This window comes from Gorilla gorilla, chromosome 19, assembly GCF_029281585.2.
Source record: "Gorilla gorilla gorilla isolate KB3781 chromosome 19, NHGRI_mGorGor1-v2.1_pri, whole genome shotgun sequence".
Lineage (NCBI taxonomy): Eukaryota > Metazoa > Chordata > Mammalia > Primates > Hominidae > Gorilla > Gorilla gorilla.
Genome location: NC_073243.2, coordinates 19,034,716 through 19,047,987, shown reverse-complemented (window position 1 = coordinate 19,047,987; position 13,272 = coordinate 19,034,716). Strand labels below are relative to the sequence as shown.

General features: G+C 57.6%; 1 protein-coding gene across 5 annotated transcripts in view; it reads left to right on the top strand.

The window, feature by feature from the left end:
• The window catches only part of ATP2A3 (ATPase sarcoplasmic/endoplasmic reticulum Ca2+ transporting 3), a 40,707-nt gene extending 27,763 nt beyond the window's left edge, over nucleotides 1–12,944 (top strand). The window contains exons 16-22 of one of the 5 annotated variants that reach the window (XM_031003448.3): nucleotides 39–241; nucleotides 1,224–1,309; nucleotides 6,099–6,232; nucleotides 7,087–7,204; nucleotides 7,752–7,869; nucleotides 8,205–8,292; nucleotides 11,313–12,938. In XM_031003448.3, coding sequence (XP_030859308.1) covers nucleotides 39–241; nucleotides 1,224–1,309; nucleotides 6,099–6,232; nucleotides 7,087–7,204; nucleotides 7,752–7,869; nucleotides 8,205–8,292; nucleotides 11,313–11,376 — 811 coding nt within the window. In that variant the 3' untranslated portion in view covers nucleotides 11,377–12,938. Of the gene's footprint in view, nucleotides 1–38; nucleotides 242–1,223; nucleotides 1,310–6,098; nucleotides 6,233–7,086; nucleotides 7,205–7,751; nucleotides 7,870–8,204; nucleotides 8,306–8,493; nucleotides 8,744–11,312 lie in introns of those variants that run through there. The other 4 variants (XM_063700516.1, XM_063700515.1, XM_055367172.2 and 1 more) reach the window with 4 other exon arrangements.
• The last annotated feature ends 328 nt before the right edge of the window (nucleotides 12,945–13,272 follow it).

The following is a 13,272-nucleotide window of genomic DNA, read 5'->3' as shown; positions in this document are numbered from 1 at the left end:
TAGGCCTACCGGGGCTAGAGCTCATGACTCTGTTCCAGCATCTTCCTCACGGCAATTCTGGGCCTGCCCGAAGCCCTGATCCCTGTGCAGCTGCTCTGGGTGAACCTGGTGACAGACGGCCTACCTGCCACGGCTCTGGGCTTCAACCCGCCAGACCTGGACATCATGGAGAAGCTGCCCCGGAGCCCCCGAGAAGCCCTCATCAGTGGCTGGCTCTTCTTCCGATACCTGGCTATCGGAGGTGAGTGGGGCCTGAGCCCTCCGTGGAATTCCTAAGCTTCCTAAGAGCCTTGTATCAGGCTTGCAAGCTGCAGACAATGTGACTCAGCCTGGCTTGTGCCAGTAGAAACTGTATGAGCTCATGTAATGGAAAAGACCAGGCATGGCGGGATCTGGGTCTCAGTATCACTGGCATATTTTGGCACTGCCTCAGCTTCATTCTCAGGCCCACGTCCCTCATGGTGGCAGAATGGCTGCTGCAGCCCCAGCCCTCTGCTCACTCCATTACAACCCCAAATTCAGCAGAAGAGAGAGTCTTTTATCATGCTGCTCTCCCAGTAGTATGATAAGAATCTCAGGCCTGGGCTGGGCATGGTGGCTCACACTTGTAACCCCAGCATTGTGGGAGGCCAAGGTGGGCAGATCACTTGAGGTCTGGAGTTTGAGACCAGCCTGGCCAACATGTGGCTCACACCTGTAACCCCAGCACTTTGGGAGGCCAAGGCAGGCAGATCACCTGAGGTCAGGAGTTTGAGACCAGCCTGGCCAACGTGGTGAAACCCCATCTCTACTAAAAATACAAAAATTAGCTGGGCATGATGGCAGGTGCCTGTAATCCCAGCTACTCGGGAGGCTGAGGCAGGAGAATCGCTTGAACCCAGGAGGCAGAGGTTGCTGTGAGCCGAGATGGCACCATTGCACTCCAGCCTGGGCGACAGAGTGAGACTCCGTCTCAAAAAAAAAAAGTCTCAACAGGCCTGTTCTCATTGGCTCACAGAGGGTTCACCTGCTCATCTCCAAGCACTGGGGCCAAGGGTACGGCAGATGCTGATTGACCAGCCAGGGCCCACCACTGGCATCAAGGGGAGGTGCCTGCAAACCACAGGGCTTAGAGAGGAAAAGGGTGGCTCCCTGCTGGGAATTCAGGGAATTATTAGGCAGGGGAAACAGATGCCAGAAAACCACCGCCATTCTCTACAGCCAGTCTCCTCCCTTCCCCGCAGTGTACGTAGGCCTGGCCACAGTGGCTGCCGCCACCTGGTGGTTTGTGTATGACGCCGAGGGACCTCACATCAACTTCTACCAGCTGGTGAGAGAGGGCTGGCCAGGGAGCCTGTTGAACTTACAGCTCGAGTTGTTGGAGTTCCAGGGGAGATGGGTCCAGAGCCGCATGGGTGGCCTGCAGTGTCCTTCCCCACTCGCTATACACGAATAAACATCCCCACCTGGGGAGCCGAGCTCAGAGCCCACGGGAAACCCAGAGACACCAGCACGGCCCCCCAAGCCAAAAGGCGCCTCCCCATCCCAGTCAGTTAGCGGGGACCAAGGGGCCTCACTGCCAGATGTATCTTACCTTTGTCAGGGCCTTTGTCAGGGGACCCCTAAAATGTTGAGGCCTCAGAGGAATGAGCCCCTAAATGGTGGGACTTTAGGCCGAGGGTCAAACTGAGGAGATCAAGAATGGAGGGGAGGGCTGGGCACGGTGGCTCATGCCTGTAATCCCAGCACTTTGGGAGGCCGAGGTGGGTGAACCACCTGAGGTCAGGAGTTCGAGACCAGCCGTCCAACGTGGTGAAACCCCGTCTCTATTAAAAATACAAACATTAGCTGGGCGTGGTGGTGCACGCCTGTAATCCCAGCTACTCAGGAGGCTGAGGCAGTTGAATCACATGAACCTGGGAGGCAGCGGTTGCAGTGTGCCAAGATCATACCACTGCACTCCAGCCTGGGTGACAGAGCAAGACTCCATCTCAAGAAAAAAAAAAAAAAAAAAAAGAATCAAGGGGAGGCTGGGCATGATGGCTGACGCCTGTAATCCTAGTACTTTGGGAGGCCAAGGTAGGCGGATCACTTGAGCCCAGGAGTTTGAGACCAGCCTGGGCAATACAGTGAGACCCCATCTCTACCAAATAAAAATAAAAATAAAAATGAACCAGGCACGGTGATGTGTGCCTGTAACTTCTCGGGAGGCTGAGGTGGGAGGATCAGTTGAGTCCAGGAGGTCACAGCTGAACTGAGCCGTGATCACACCACTGCACTTCAGCCTCGGTGACAGAGTAAGACCCTGTCTCTAGAAAAAAAAAGAACACATCCTGCCGCGGTGGCTCACGCCTGTAATCCCAGCACTTTGGGAAGCCAAGGTGGGCGGATCACTTAAGGTCAGGAGTTCAAGACCAGCCTGACCAACATGGTGAAACCCTGTCTCTACTAAAAATACAAAAATTACCCAGGTGTGGTGGCGGATGCCTGTAATCCCAGCTACTCGGGAGGCTGAGGCAGGAGAATCGCTTGAACCCGAGAGGCGGAGGTTGCAGTGAGCCGAGATCGCACCACTGCACTCGAGCCTGGGAGACAGAGCAAGATGCAGTCTCAAAAAAAAAAGAAAAGAAAAGCAAACCAAACCAAAGGGGGTCTTGCAGGACACAGGGAATAGGACATAGGCAGGCAGGCAAAGGGAAGGAGTGGGCACAGCAGTGGCCTCACCAGTAGAAATGGGCTCCTCCAGGGCTTCGCCATGTGCCTGTGAGGCAGAAGCTCCAGCCCGACGCACTGTCTTTTTTTTTTTTTTTTTTTGAGATGGAGTCTCGCTCTGTCGCCCAGGCTGGAGTGCAGTGGTGCGATCTCGGTTCACTGCAACCTCCACCTCCCGGGTTCAAGTGATTCCCCTGCCTCAGCCTCCCCATTAGCTGGGACTACAGGCGCCCACCACCATGCCCGGCTAATTTTTTGTATTTTAATAGAGATGGGGTTTCACCATGTTGGCCAGGATGGTCTCGATCTCCTGACTTCGTGACCCGCCCGCCTGGGCCTCCCAAAGTGCTGGGATCACAGGTGTGAGTCACCGCGCGCGGACCCCAGCGCACCTTCTAATGAATAATTCTGGAGGCCACACCGAGACCTGTGACCTGGGGAATACTGTGTGTGTGTGGCAGGTGCTTGCTGGTGAAACCCAGAAGGTCTGCACTGGGCAGGGCATTTACAGCAAGAGCAACAGACCCATTGAAACATATTTATTTATTTATTTATTTATTTGAGACAGAGTCTCGCTCTGTCACCCAGGCTGGAGTGCAGTGGCGCGATCTCAGCTCACTGCAACCTCCGCCTCCCGGGTTCAAGCGATTCTCCTGCCTCAGCCTCCCGAGTAGCTGGGATTACAGGCACCCACCATCATGCCTGGCTAATTTTTGTATTTTTGTAGAGACGGGGTTTCACCATGTTGGCCAGGCTGGTCTCGAACTCCTGACCTCAGGTGATCTGCCCGCCTCGGCCTCCCAAAGTGCTGGGAATACAGGCGTGAGCCACCGTGCCCGGCCGAAACATCCTGACATGATCTTGTTGGTATTTTCTTCTCTGTGTAGACGCATAAGCGTCTTAAGCATTCACATGCCCGAGTGGGAGGTGTGTGTCCCTATGTTTGTGTGTACATGTATGGATAGGCCATTAAGATCTGGCAGGGTGAGGCCCGACAACAGTGGCACAATTGGCAGGAGGATTTGGTCCTCTTGGTCACTGGGTGGGTCGAGTCAGGTTCAAAGTTCTGAAGGTTTTCCCTTCTCTGTGATCAGCACCAAATAAAAACGTGTGGCTGCTTACGCCTATAATCCCAGCACTCTGGGATGCCAAGGTGGGCGGATCACTTGAGCCCAGGAATTTGAGAGCAGCCTGGGCAACATGGCGAAACCCTGTCTCTACAAAAAAGACAAAACTTAGCCAACAGTGACGGCTCAGGCCTGGAGTCTCAGCTACTTGGGAGGCTGCGGTGGGACAATCACCTGAGCCCAGGAAGTCAAGGCTACAGTGAGCTGAGATGGTGCCACTGCACTCCAGCCTGGGTGATGGGAGTGAGACCTTGTCTCAAAAACAAAACAAGGCCAGGCACAATGGCTCACGCCTGTAAGCCCAGCACTTTGGGAGGCCGAGGCAGGTGGATCACTTGAGGTCAGGAGATCGAGACCAGCCTGGCCAATATGATGAAACCCCGTCTCTACTACAAATACAAAAATTAGCCAGGTGTGGTGGCGGGTGCCTGTAGTCCCAGCTACTCAGGAGGCTGAGGCAGAAGAATCACTCGAACTTGGGAGATGGAGGTTGCAGTGAGCTGAGATCACGCCACTGCACTCCAGCCTGGTGACAGAGTGAGACTCAGTCTCGAAAACAAAAACAAAACAAAACAAAACAAAATAAAAAGAAAACAAGACATGTCCACTTGCCTCAAATGCTGGAGCTTGAGTTTTGGAGAAAATGTCCACTATCGATTTAAGAGATTATCGGATTCTCTATCTCTTTGTTAAAATATCTAGCCAGGCTTATTTCCCTTCCCTCACGAGAGAGGAGAAACGATACTCAGAGTGGCCTTATCTGCATTTGTGCAGTGTGGGAAAACAGATGTATTTATGCGACAGACAGTGGATCAGACAGCCGGGCATTCTACACGTTTTTCTTTGAGGATTATGTTCACAGCACATGGCCCCAATTTCTAATTTAAAAGATCTCCATGGCCGGGCGCGGTGGCTCACGCCTGTAATCCCAGCACTTTGGGAGGCCGAGGCGGGCGGATCACGAGGTCAGGAGTTCTAGACCATCCTGGCTAACACAGTGAAACCCCATCTCCACTAAAAATACAAAAAATTAGCTGGGCGTGGTGGCAGGTGCCTGTAGTCCCAGCTACTCGGGAGGCTGAGGCAGGAGAATGGCGTGAACCCGGGAGGCGGAGCTTGCAGTGAGCCGAGATCGCACCACTGCACTCCAGCCCAGGTGACAGAGCGAGACTCTGTCTCAAAAAAAAAAAAAAAAAAAAAAAAGATCTCCATGTTCAGATTAGACTCCCAAGAGCAGGATCTATATTTTTGGTGAACTAAGCTGGTTAACAGTTGGAAACATTCACCCTCATCCCCATAATATGGAAGAGAACAAGACAAGTTCCCCCAATACCCTCCGTTCAGCCTCTTAGCACGATTCTGTGAACAAGGTTTTTGAGCAGAAAGAAAACTCCCCTGAGGCTACAGGGGTTATCGGCCCTGACTGGTTCATGTTAATTACAGAGAAGCTACCTGTTAAGGCTGCACCTTGGCAATTCATTAGTCTCTGTCAGAAGCACACATCAGATCTGATAGAGTTCAGTTTCAGTGGCAGAAATGGAGTGAGGTATGAGGTGTAAATGGAATTTTTTTTTTTTGAGACAGAGTCTTGCGCTGTCACCCAGGCTGGAGTGCAGTGACGCGATCTCTGCTCACTACAACCTCCGACCCCCGGGTTCAAGTGATTGTCCTGCCTCAGCCTCCCGAGTAGCTGGGATTACAGGCACGCACCACCACGCAGGCTAATTTTTGTATTTTTAGTAGAGACGGGGTTTCACCATGTTAGCCAGGCTGGTCCCAAACTCCTGACCTCAGGTGATCCACCCGCCTCCACCTCCCTGGGATGACAGGCGTGAGCCACCACGCCCAGCTGTAAATGGAATCTTAATAACAGTGAACAGGGCCTGCGTAGCCTTCATCTTCTATACCGCAAAGGTGAATTCCACTCCCGCATGGTTTTGTTGGTTGATTTTCACATGCATTTCCCTATTCAGCGATCTCTAGGCTCCCACTAGCCTCCCCGGGCTAATGCCAGCTGTTCTTCTGAGCCACTGCACTCCTGCTCCAGAACAGTCTGCCTTTCCCACGCTGTGCCCTTGCTTCTCCCTGGCACGGTGCAGCTCCCTCCACCGCCGCCCCGACCCCACACCCCTCCCGGGATCCCCAGCCCACCCCACGGCAGTGTTTTGTGTGCTGGTTGTGCTCAGGCGTGGGCCAAGGGCAGGATGAGGCTTCCCTCCTCCCACCCACCAGCCCCTCGCCTGACCTGCCGCTCTCTCTGACCTGCCACGCTGCCTCCAGAGGAACTTCCTGAAGTGCTCCGAAGACAACCCGCTCTTTGCCGGCATCGACTGTGAGGTGTTCGAGTCACGCTTCCCCACCACCATGGCCTTGTCCGTGCTCGTGACCATTGAAATGTGCAATGCCCTCAACAGGTGGGCTAGGCACAGGGCCTGGAGCTGGGGCCGAGGAGTGGGGGCTGAGGGCTGGGGGTTCCAGTATCAGTGTCTGAGGGTCAGGGGTCCAGGTGGGCTGGGCGCAGGGCCTGGAGCTGTGGCTGAGGAGTGGGGGCTGAGGGCTGGGGGTTCCAGTATCAGTGTCTGAGGGTCAGGGGTCCAGGATTGGGGTCTGCGGGTCAAGAGGGTCCAAGATTGGGGTCTGATGTTTGGGGGGTTCAGGATTGGGATCAGAGGTTCAAGGGGGTCCAGGATTGGGGTCCAGAGGTCAAGAGCATCCCAGACTAGGGTCTAGGGGTCAAGAGAGGTCCAGGATTGGGGTCTGGGGTCGAGGGGTTCAGGTTGGGGTCTGATGTTTGGGGGGTTCAGGATTGGGATCAGAGGGTCAAGGGTCCAGGATTGGGTTCCAGGGGTCAGGGGAGTCCAGGACTGAGGTCTGGGAGTTAGAGGGGTCCAGAACAAAGGTCTGGGGCCAAGCAGGGTTCAGGATTAGGGTCTGGGGGTCGGGGGGGTCCAAGATTGGGATCCAAAGATTTGGGGATCAGGATTGGGGCCTAAGGGTCAAAGGGGCCCAGAGAGGATTCTGAGAGTCCATGGGGACCAGAATTGGGGCCTAGGAGACAAAGAAGGCTGAAACTGGGGTCCAAAGAAATAGGCCAAGATTAGGTCTGAGGGGCAGAGAAAGGGGTCCCAGCCCGGGACAGGCCCTGGCAGGCCGAGCGGGCAACAGCGATGCACCGCTAGAGAAGTGATGAGGCTCCTCCCATGGGGGTGGGTGCCTGGCAGGGCCTCCCTGCACCCCGGCCTAAGGGGAGCACCCTGTGCCCTGGCAGCGTCTCGGAGAACCAGTCGCTGCTGCGGATGCCGCCCTGGATGAACCCCTGGCTGCTGGCGGCTGTGGCCATGTCCATGGCCCTGCACTTCCTCATCCTGCTCGTGCCGCCCCTGCCTGTGAGTCACCCCGCCTGCCCCACTGCCCTGGTCCCTGGACATCACAGGCCCTGGGCTGGTCGCTGGGCCTCTCTGGCCCCCCTGCAATGGAAACTACCTGGAGGAGAGGGAGGTGAGAGGTCTGGCTAGCCACCACCTCCAGCTGTGGCCCCACCTTCAGGAGCTCCCAGACCTGGGGGACGGAAGAGGGAGAAACCCCTTGCTGAGGGGACTGTGCCCAGGCTGGGGTGGGAGGAAGGACGAGCTTTCCCAGGGCAGAATCCTCCCGCCTCCCAACAGGATGGATGGGAGTTGACCCAGTGGGCAAGGGCAGAGGCGGGCCCTTGAGGCAGAGGAAGCTGAGCGGACAAAGATTGGGGGGTGCAGCTGAACAGACAAAGATTGGGGGGTGCAGCTGAGTGGACAAAGATCAGGGGTGCATCCAGGGGGTTCTTAGGAGTGCTCATGAAGAGTCCATCAGAGCCCAGGTGGATAAGGCCAGCATACGGTTGGGGCACGGGACAGCCAGTCCTTCCTTTAACCAAACCTCCCTTCCCCTCCCCGCCAGCTCATTTTCCAGGTGACCCCACTGAGCGGGCGCCAGTGGGTGGTGGTGCTCCAGATATCTCTGCCTGTCATCCTGCTGGATGAGGCCCTCAAGTATCTGTCCCGGAACCACATTCACGGTGAGTGGGAGGCCCCGTCCCGCCTCCAGCCTGCCTCCCCGCCCACCTCTGCTCCTGGGCTGCAGTGGACACTGTGGGTGTGGAGCGCAGAGCCTCTCTGTCTGCACATGGGGGAGGCGTTCCCGGATCACCAAGTGGAGGGTGTGAAGGGGCTCTGGTGGCTGGGTCCCAAGGTGTCTGCAGGGTCTTGCACTGCAGGGGACCTGGGCTCACTGGGCCAGCAACGGGAGCACCTCTTGGGCCACACTGCCTCACTGTCTTCACCTGCCACCCCCTACATGGCCAGGGCACTGTGTGCTCTTCTGGGCCTCGGCCTCTGACCCCTCTGCACCCAGCCTGTCTTTATCCAGGCATTCTCAGGACAGTCTCGCAGGCCTGGAGTAGGCAGCCGCTGACCACCTCTTGGACCCCAGACCACACCGGGTTGGCCTCTTTGGTGTCACCTTGTGGGTGGGTCAAGGGGAGGGTTGTTTCTGAGCTCACAGCTCTGGGTCTGCCTTAACCCCAGAGTGGAGAGGACAGGATGGCAGGTGTTGGGCTGGAGAGAAGTGGGCTGGGACATGGGGTCCATCCACCTGCCTCTGCCAGGTGGGCTCTGAGAGTGGGTGATTCTGAACTTCCAAGGGCCAGGGACACAGCATCGTCTCGCTGTCAGAGCTGCTCAGAGAGGGAGGAAGCAGGGGTGAGCTCCGGTTCCTGGGAATTTGCGCAGAGGCAGTGGCCGTATGGCTGGACTGCTGTGCAGGGGCCTAGGTTGGGCTGGGCAGTGGCTGAGGCCTGCATTGGGGCAGCTGGGTCGTTGGGGGCCACCTCTGGCAGGAATGTGCCCCAGGGGAGTGGGTGGAGGGACTATAAATAGATCATGCGTCTGTCATTCCCTAGAGGCTGAGCAAGGGAGCTGGCCTGTCCAGGGAGTGGCCAGACACATGTAGGGGCTCACTCGAGGGTGCAGGTGGGCACTCAGCCAAGGCAAGCCTGCTGGGGCCGATGGGTGGGGGTGGGGGGAGCTGAGCAAGGCTATTCTGCCCCTGTCTGGTTCTTTCTGGCCAATGCTCTGTGACAGCCCTGGGGAGACACTGGAAACTCCCATCCATGGGGGCCCAAGGCATCCCTGCACTGGCCGGAGCACTGGGACGGTCCGCCAGGAAATCCTCCAGCCGCCCTTGACCACAATCACTCACCTGCAGAGCCGGGCCTCTGGGCCGTCCTTGACCACACTCACTCACCTGCAGAGCCAGGCCTCTGGGCCGTCCTTGACCACACTCACTCACCTGCAGAGCCGGGCCTCTGGGCCGTCCTTGACCACACTCACTCACCTGCAGAGCCGGGCCTCTGGGCCGCCCTTGACCACACTCACTCACCTGCAGAGCCGGGCCTCTGGGCCGCCCTTGACCACACTCACTCACCTGCAGAGCCGGGCCTCTGGGCCGTCCTTGACCACACTCACCTGCAGAGCCCGGCCTCTGGGGACATGACAGCTCAGGTGGCTTGTCTTCCTCGGGAGAGTTCCCAAATGGCCACAACTGCCTAGGAGCTCAGCAGATTTTCTTGAGAAAACTTAAAAGTGAGAAAATTATGCCCATGGCTAAAATGTCTCAGCCAGCACGGAAAAGCCTGTGTCTCAGATGCCTTTCAGCATTGGCTGCTGGATGGTGGAGGATTCCCCAGGCCTAAAGAGCGGGAGGGTCCTAGCGGGAGAGGACAGGCTAGGAGGGCTGGGAGGGAGAGATTCCTGCTGGGCCAGGAGTGAGGGGGAGTTTCTCCAGGCTTTGAGGTTAAAGCAGTGGTTGGAAAGAACAGGATTGAACCTGGTGGAACAGGGCTGGGTGAGCACAGATGTTGACACTCAGCGTGCAGGGCAGAGGGGTGAGGCCCGGCAGGGGCAAGGGCCTTGAGTGCCAAGGTAGAGACCCTGGACATTGTCCTCAGGGCAGTGGGGAAGCACGGGAGGAGTGTAAGCACGGTGCGGACTGTGTCAACCATGGAGGACAGGCAAGAGGGGGTGAGACTAACAGACCCAGCACAGTGGCTCACACCTGTCATCCCAGCACTTTGGGAGGCCGAGGTGGGCAGATCACCTGAGTCAGGAGTTCGAGACCAGCCTGGCCAACATGGTGAAACCCCCGTCTCTACTAAAGATACAAAAATTAGCTGGGCATGGTGGCAGGTGCCTGTAATCCCGGCTACTCGGGAGGCTGAGGCAGGAGAATCACTTGAACCTGGGAGGTGGAGGTTGCAGTGAGCTGAGATTGAGCTACTGCACTCCAGCCTGGGTGACAGAGCAAAACTCTGTTCCCCCACTCTCCCTCAAAAAGAGGGGGTGAGACTAACACCAGGAGGTGGGTGAGTGGCATTGAACAGATCTGGGGAGCTGGCCCCAGAAAGCACCTCCACCTCCACCTCCTTGAGATGTTGACGGTGGTCCCTGTGAAGTTTGGCTTGGAAAGGTGGTGCCTGGCTGCTGGAGGACAGACACAGGCTGGGTACCTGTGGCTCCATCTGAGGGGTGGGGTGGAGGCACCCCGAGGAATGTGCTTGCTGGAAGCCCAGACAGCCCTGCCCAGTGCTACTGCAGTCCCTGGGGCCTCCTAAAGCCAGACGGGGCGGGGGTGAGAGAGGGACCCTTTGCGCTCCCAAGCCAGCCGGGTGGCCTTTTAGGGAAGTTTTTCTGAAGCCTGATGCTTGTGGCTTCCCCATGATTTATGTCATTTACGAGGGATGTGTCCTGGGGAGAATTCTGGATCCTGGGTCAGCCCTGGGGGCTGGGGGCAGTCCTCTCACCCCACCTCCTGGCCCTGCCCAGGTGTGGCTGAGCAGTTGTCAGGGGAGGCGTGGGGGCTGGGCTGTGGTGGTTGTGAGGGGGGACAGATCTGGGAGGTTACAGGCGGGCTTAGACTTTACTCTGAGGACAGTGAGGAACCATGAAATGGGGTGTTGGGACTGGATTTCGGCTTTTGCTTGATGCTAGGGGCAGAAGGATGATGGGACGGTAAGACTGGGGCTGGGGGCAGGGCGGCAGGCCTTGAGGCCTTGAGGCCTGGTAGGGGAAGGCAGTGGGAGAGATGAGCTCTCGCAATTTGGGTGAAATCAGGCCTGGGTGTGTGTGATGGGCAAGAGAAGCAGGGATGAGCCTGGTGTCTGAACCTTATGATAATGGGTGGTGATTCCCCAAAATGAAAACCAGGAGAGTATGTACTGGAGGGTTTGGGGGTGCTGACGGAACAGTGGAGTGAAGGAGGCGTGGGGGACGTTGTGGGGATGGATCCTGGATGCAGCTTGGGGGGTCCGGTGGGGCTGGGGTAGACTGAGGTCTGGAGTAAGGGAGGCCTTGGGAGCCTGGCGCTGTCCTGGGAGAAGTGGAGGATGGAAGGGGCTGGAAGGAAGCTGTCTGGATGTGTGCCCTTACACATACATCTTAACACGCTCTTGGGTTTTTCTTCCAGAAGAAAAGAGCCAGAAGTGAGCGCTGGGAACAGAGTGGAGTCTCCGGTGTGTACCTCAGACTGATGGTGCCCATGTGTTCGCCTCTGCCTCCCACCCCTGCCACCACACTTGCCCACTTGCCCACCGGGTCCCGCCGGATAAATGACAGGCCCGAGGTCAGAATGGCCATCCCCGGGCCCCGTCCTGGGGTCTCTGTCCCCACTTCCTTCTGGCCTGGGAGGTCTGTAATTCCTGTCTCCTGGACTTTCCTGGGAAGTTCCCCGCTCTGCAGCTCTGGCCCAGGAGCTGCAGGCTGGGAGGGGGCAGCCAAGAAGCCAGAGCTGGCAGCACACCCAGAGATCCGGGGCCCCCCCACCCCCAAATCACAAGTCCAGCTGGAGCTTGCTCCCCCTTGCTCGGAAGCTGGACGTTCACTTGGTGACTGGTGCCTCTGCACTGACGGAGGACTCCTGAGGGTCCTTCTTACCGGCTCTGACCTCTCCCTTCGTGCCTGGTCTGGGACTGGGGCAGCCCTGGGGGATCAGAAGGGGCCATCTGGGCCCAGCTGTGTACAGCGAGGGCGGGCAGCCCCCTCCACTCCACTCTGCTTCCACAAAGTCGGCTCCCGAGAGCTTGAGGCTGCTTCTGTTTATATGTGCAGGGCCCGGGGGGGTGAAGGGTCAGAGAGACGGACACAAGGAGCCAGGAGGAGGGCAGAGCTATGTGCAGGGCCCAGGGGGTGAAGGGTCAGAGAGACGGACACAAGGAGCCGGGAGGAGGGCGGAGCGAGGATGTCCTTTCCCGGGAGACAAGTCGGGAAAGCCTGGCTGGACTGCCTCAGCCCCGCTCGCCTCCTGGACTCAGGGTTCCCCGTCCTGAGCTCAGGAGACGTTCAGAGTCACACTGCCGCCTGGTCTGCCACGCAGAGGTCCAACTTGCCACCCGCGTCCCTGGTACCTGAGACCACCGACATCCTCAGGTTCCTGACCGTGGCGCCCTTCTACCCAGCCCAGTGTGTGCCGCCGTGCTGTCTGCACAGCTGGGGGCCTCTGAGCCTGGTGGGCTTCCTGGACTCTTGGCCTCACTCCTTGCCCCCTCCCCACGACACCCATGAGCCAAAAGGATGTCACTAAGGATGGCTGATTCCCCAAGGGCACCCGCTCTCCCTCCCTGCTGGAGGGACACGTCATGTCAGATGAGAGGAAGATGGCCTCTGATGGACAGAATTTTTCTCTTAACTCAGCTTTTGCTACTTTGGCAAAAACTAGCGAGGGGTAGCAGAAACCTGCACCAAGGACTGTCCCTATGTCTTGGCCCCTCCTAGAGCGTGTGCAGACTGATGATTTTATATGTAAATCAAGACTCACATCCCTTTCCTAGTGCCCCACATGCAAAGCCCCTCAGCCTGCCTGGCAGACCAATGGGCTCCATGTTCTGTAGCCCCCTCCCCCACGCCTCCCCCCTCCTCCCTCTCACAGGTTCTGGGCGGCCAGTGAGAGAAACGCAGTGGGGGAGGCGGGGAGTCTGGTGCCTGCAGAGATTCTCTGCTTCTTTCCTGGGGGGAGGTGGGGAGGTCTTAGCAGGAGCGGGCCCTGTACCCACCTGCTGACATGCTGTTTGGTAGGGAAATAAAAGTTGTGTGACTGGGGGAATGGAGGATCCTCAGCGTCTGTTTTCCTGGGGAGTGGTCCCGCCGTCTCCACCTATGGGGCGTCTGCCTGGGGCCCTACCACCTGCCCATACCACCTGCCCACACCCAGTCCAGGAAACGCTGAGCAAAGGTCTGGGGTTCACACATCACCAGGATTGCTCCCTTGGCCCCCAAGACAAGGCTCTGGAGAGCCACACTCGAGTGGCAGGTGCACCGCCCGCAGAGCCTCCCAGCTTGGGATGCTCGCTCCTCACGGGGACGGTGTTGACAATTTGTGCACGAGTTCAAGGCCTTTTGTGCATTTTATTTTGTTTTATTTTATTTGTTTA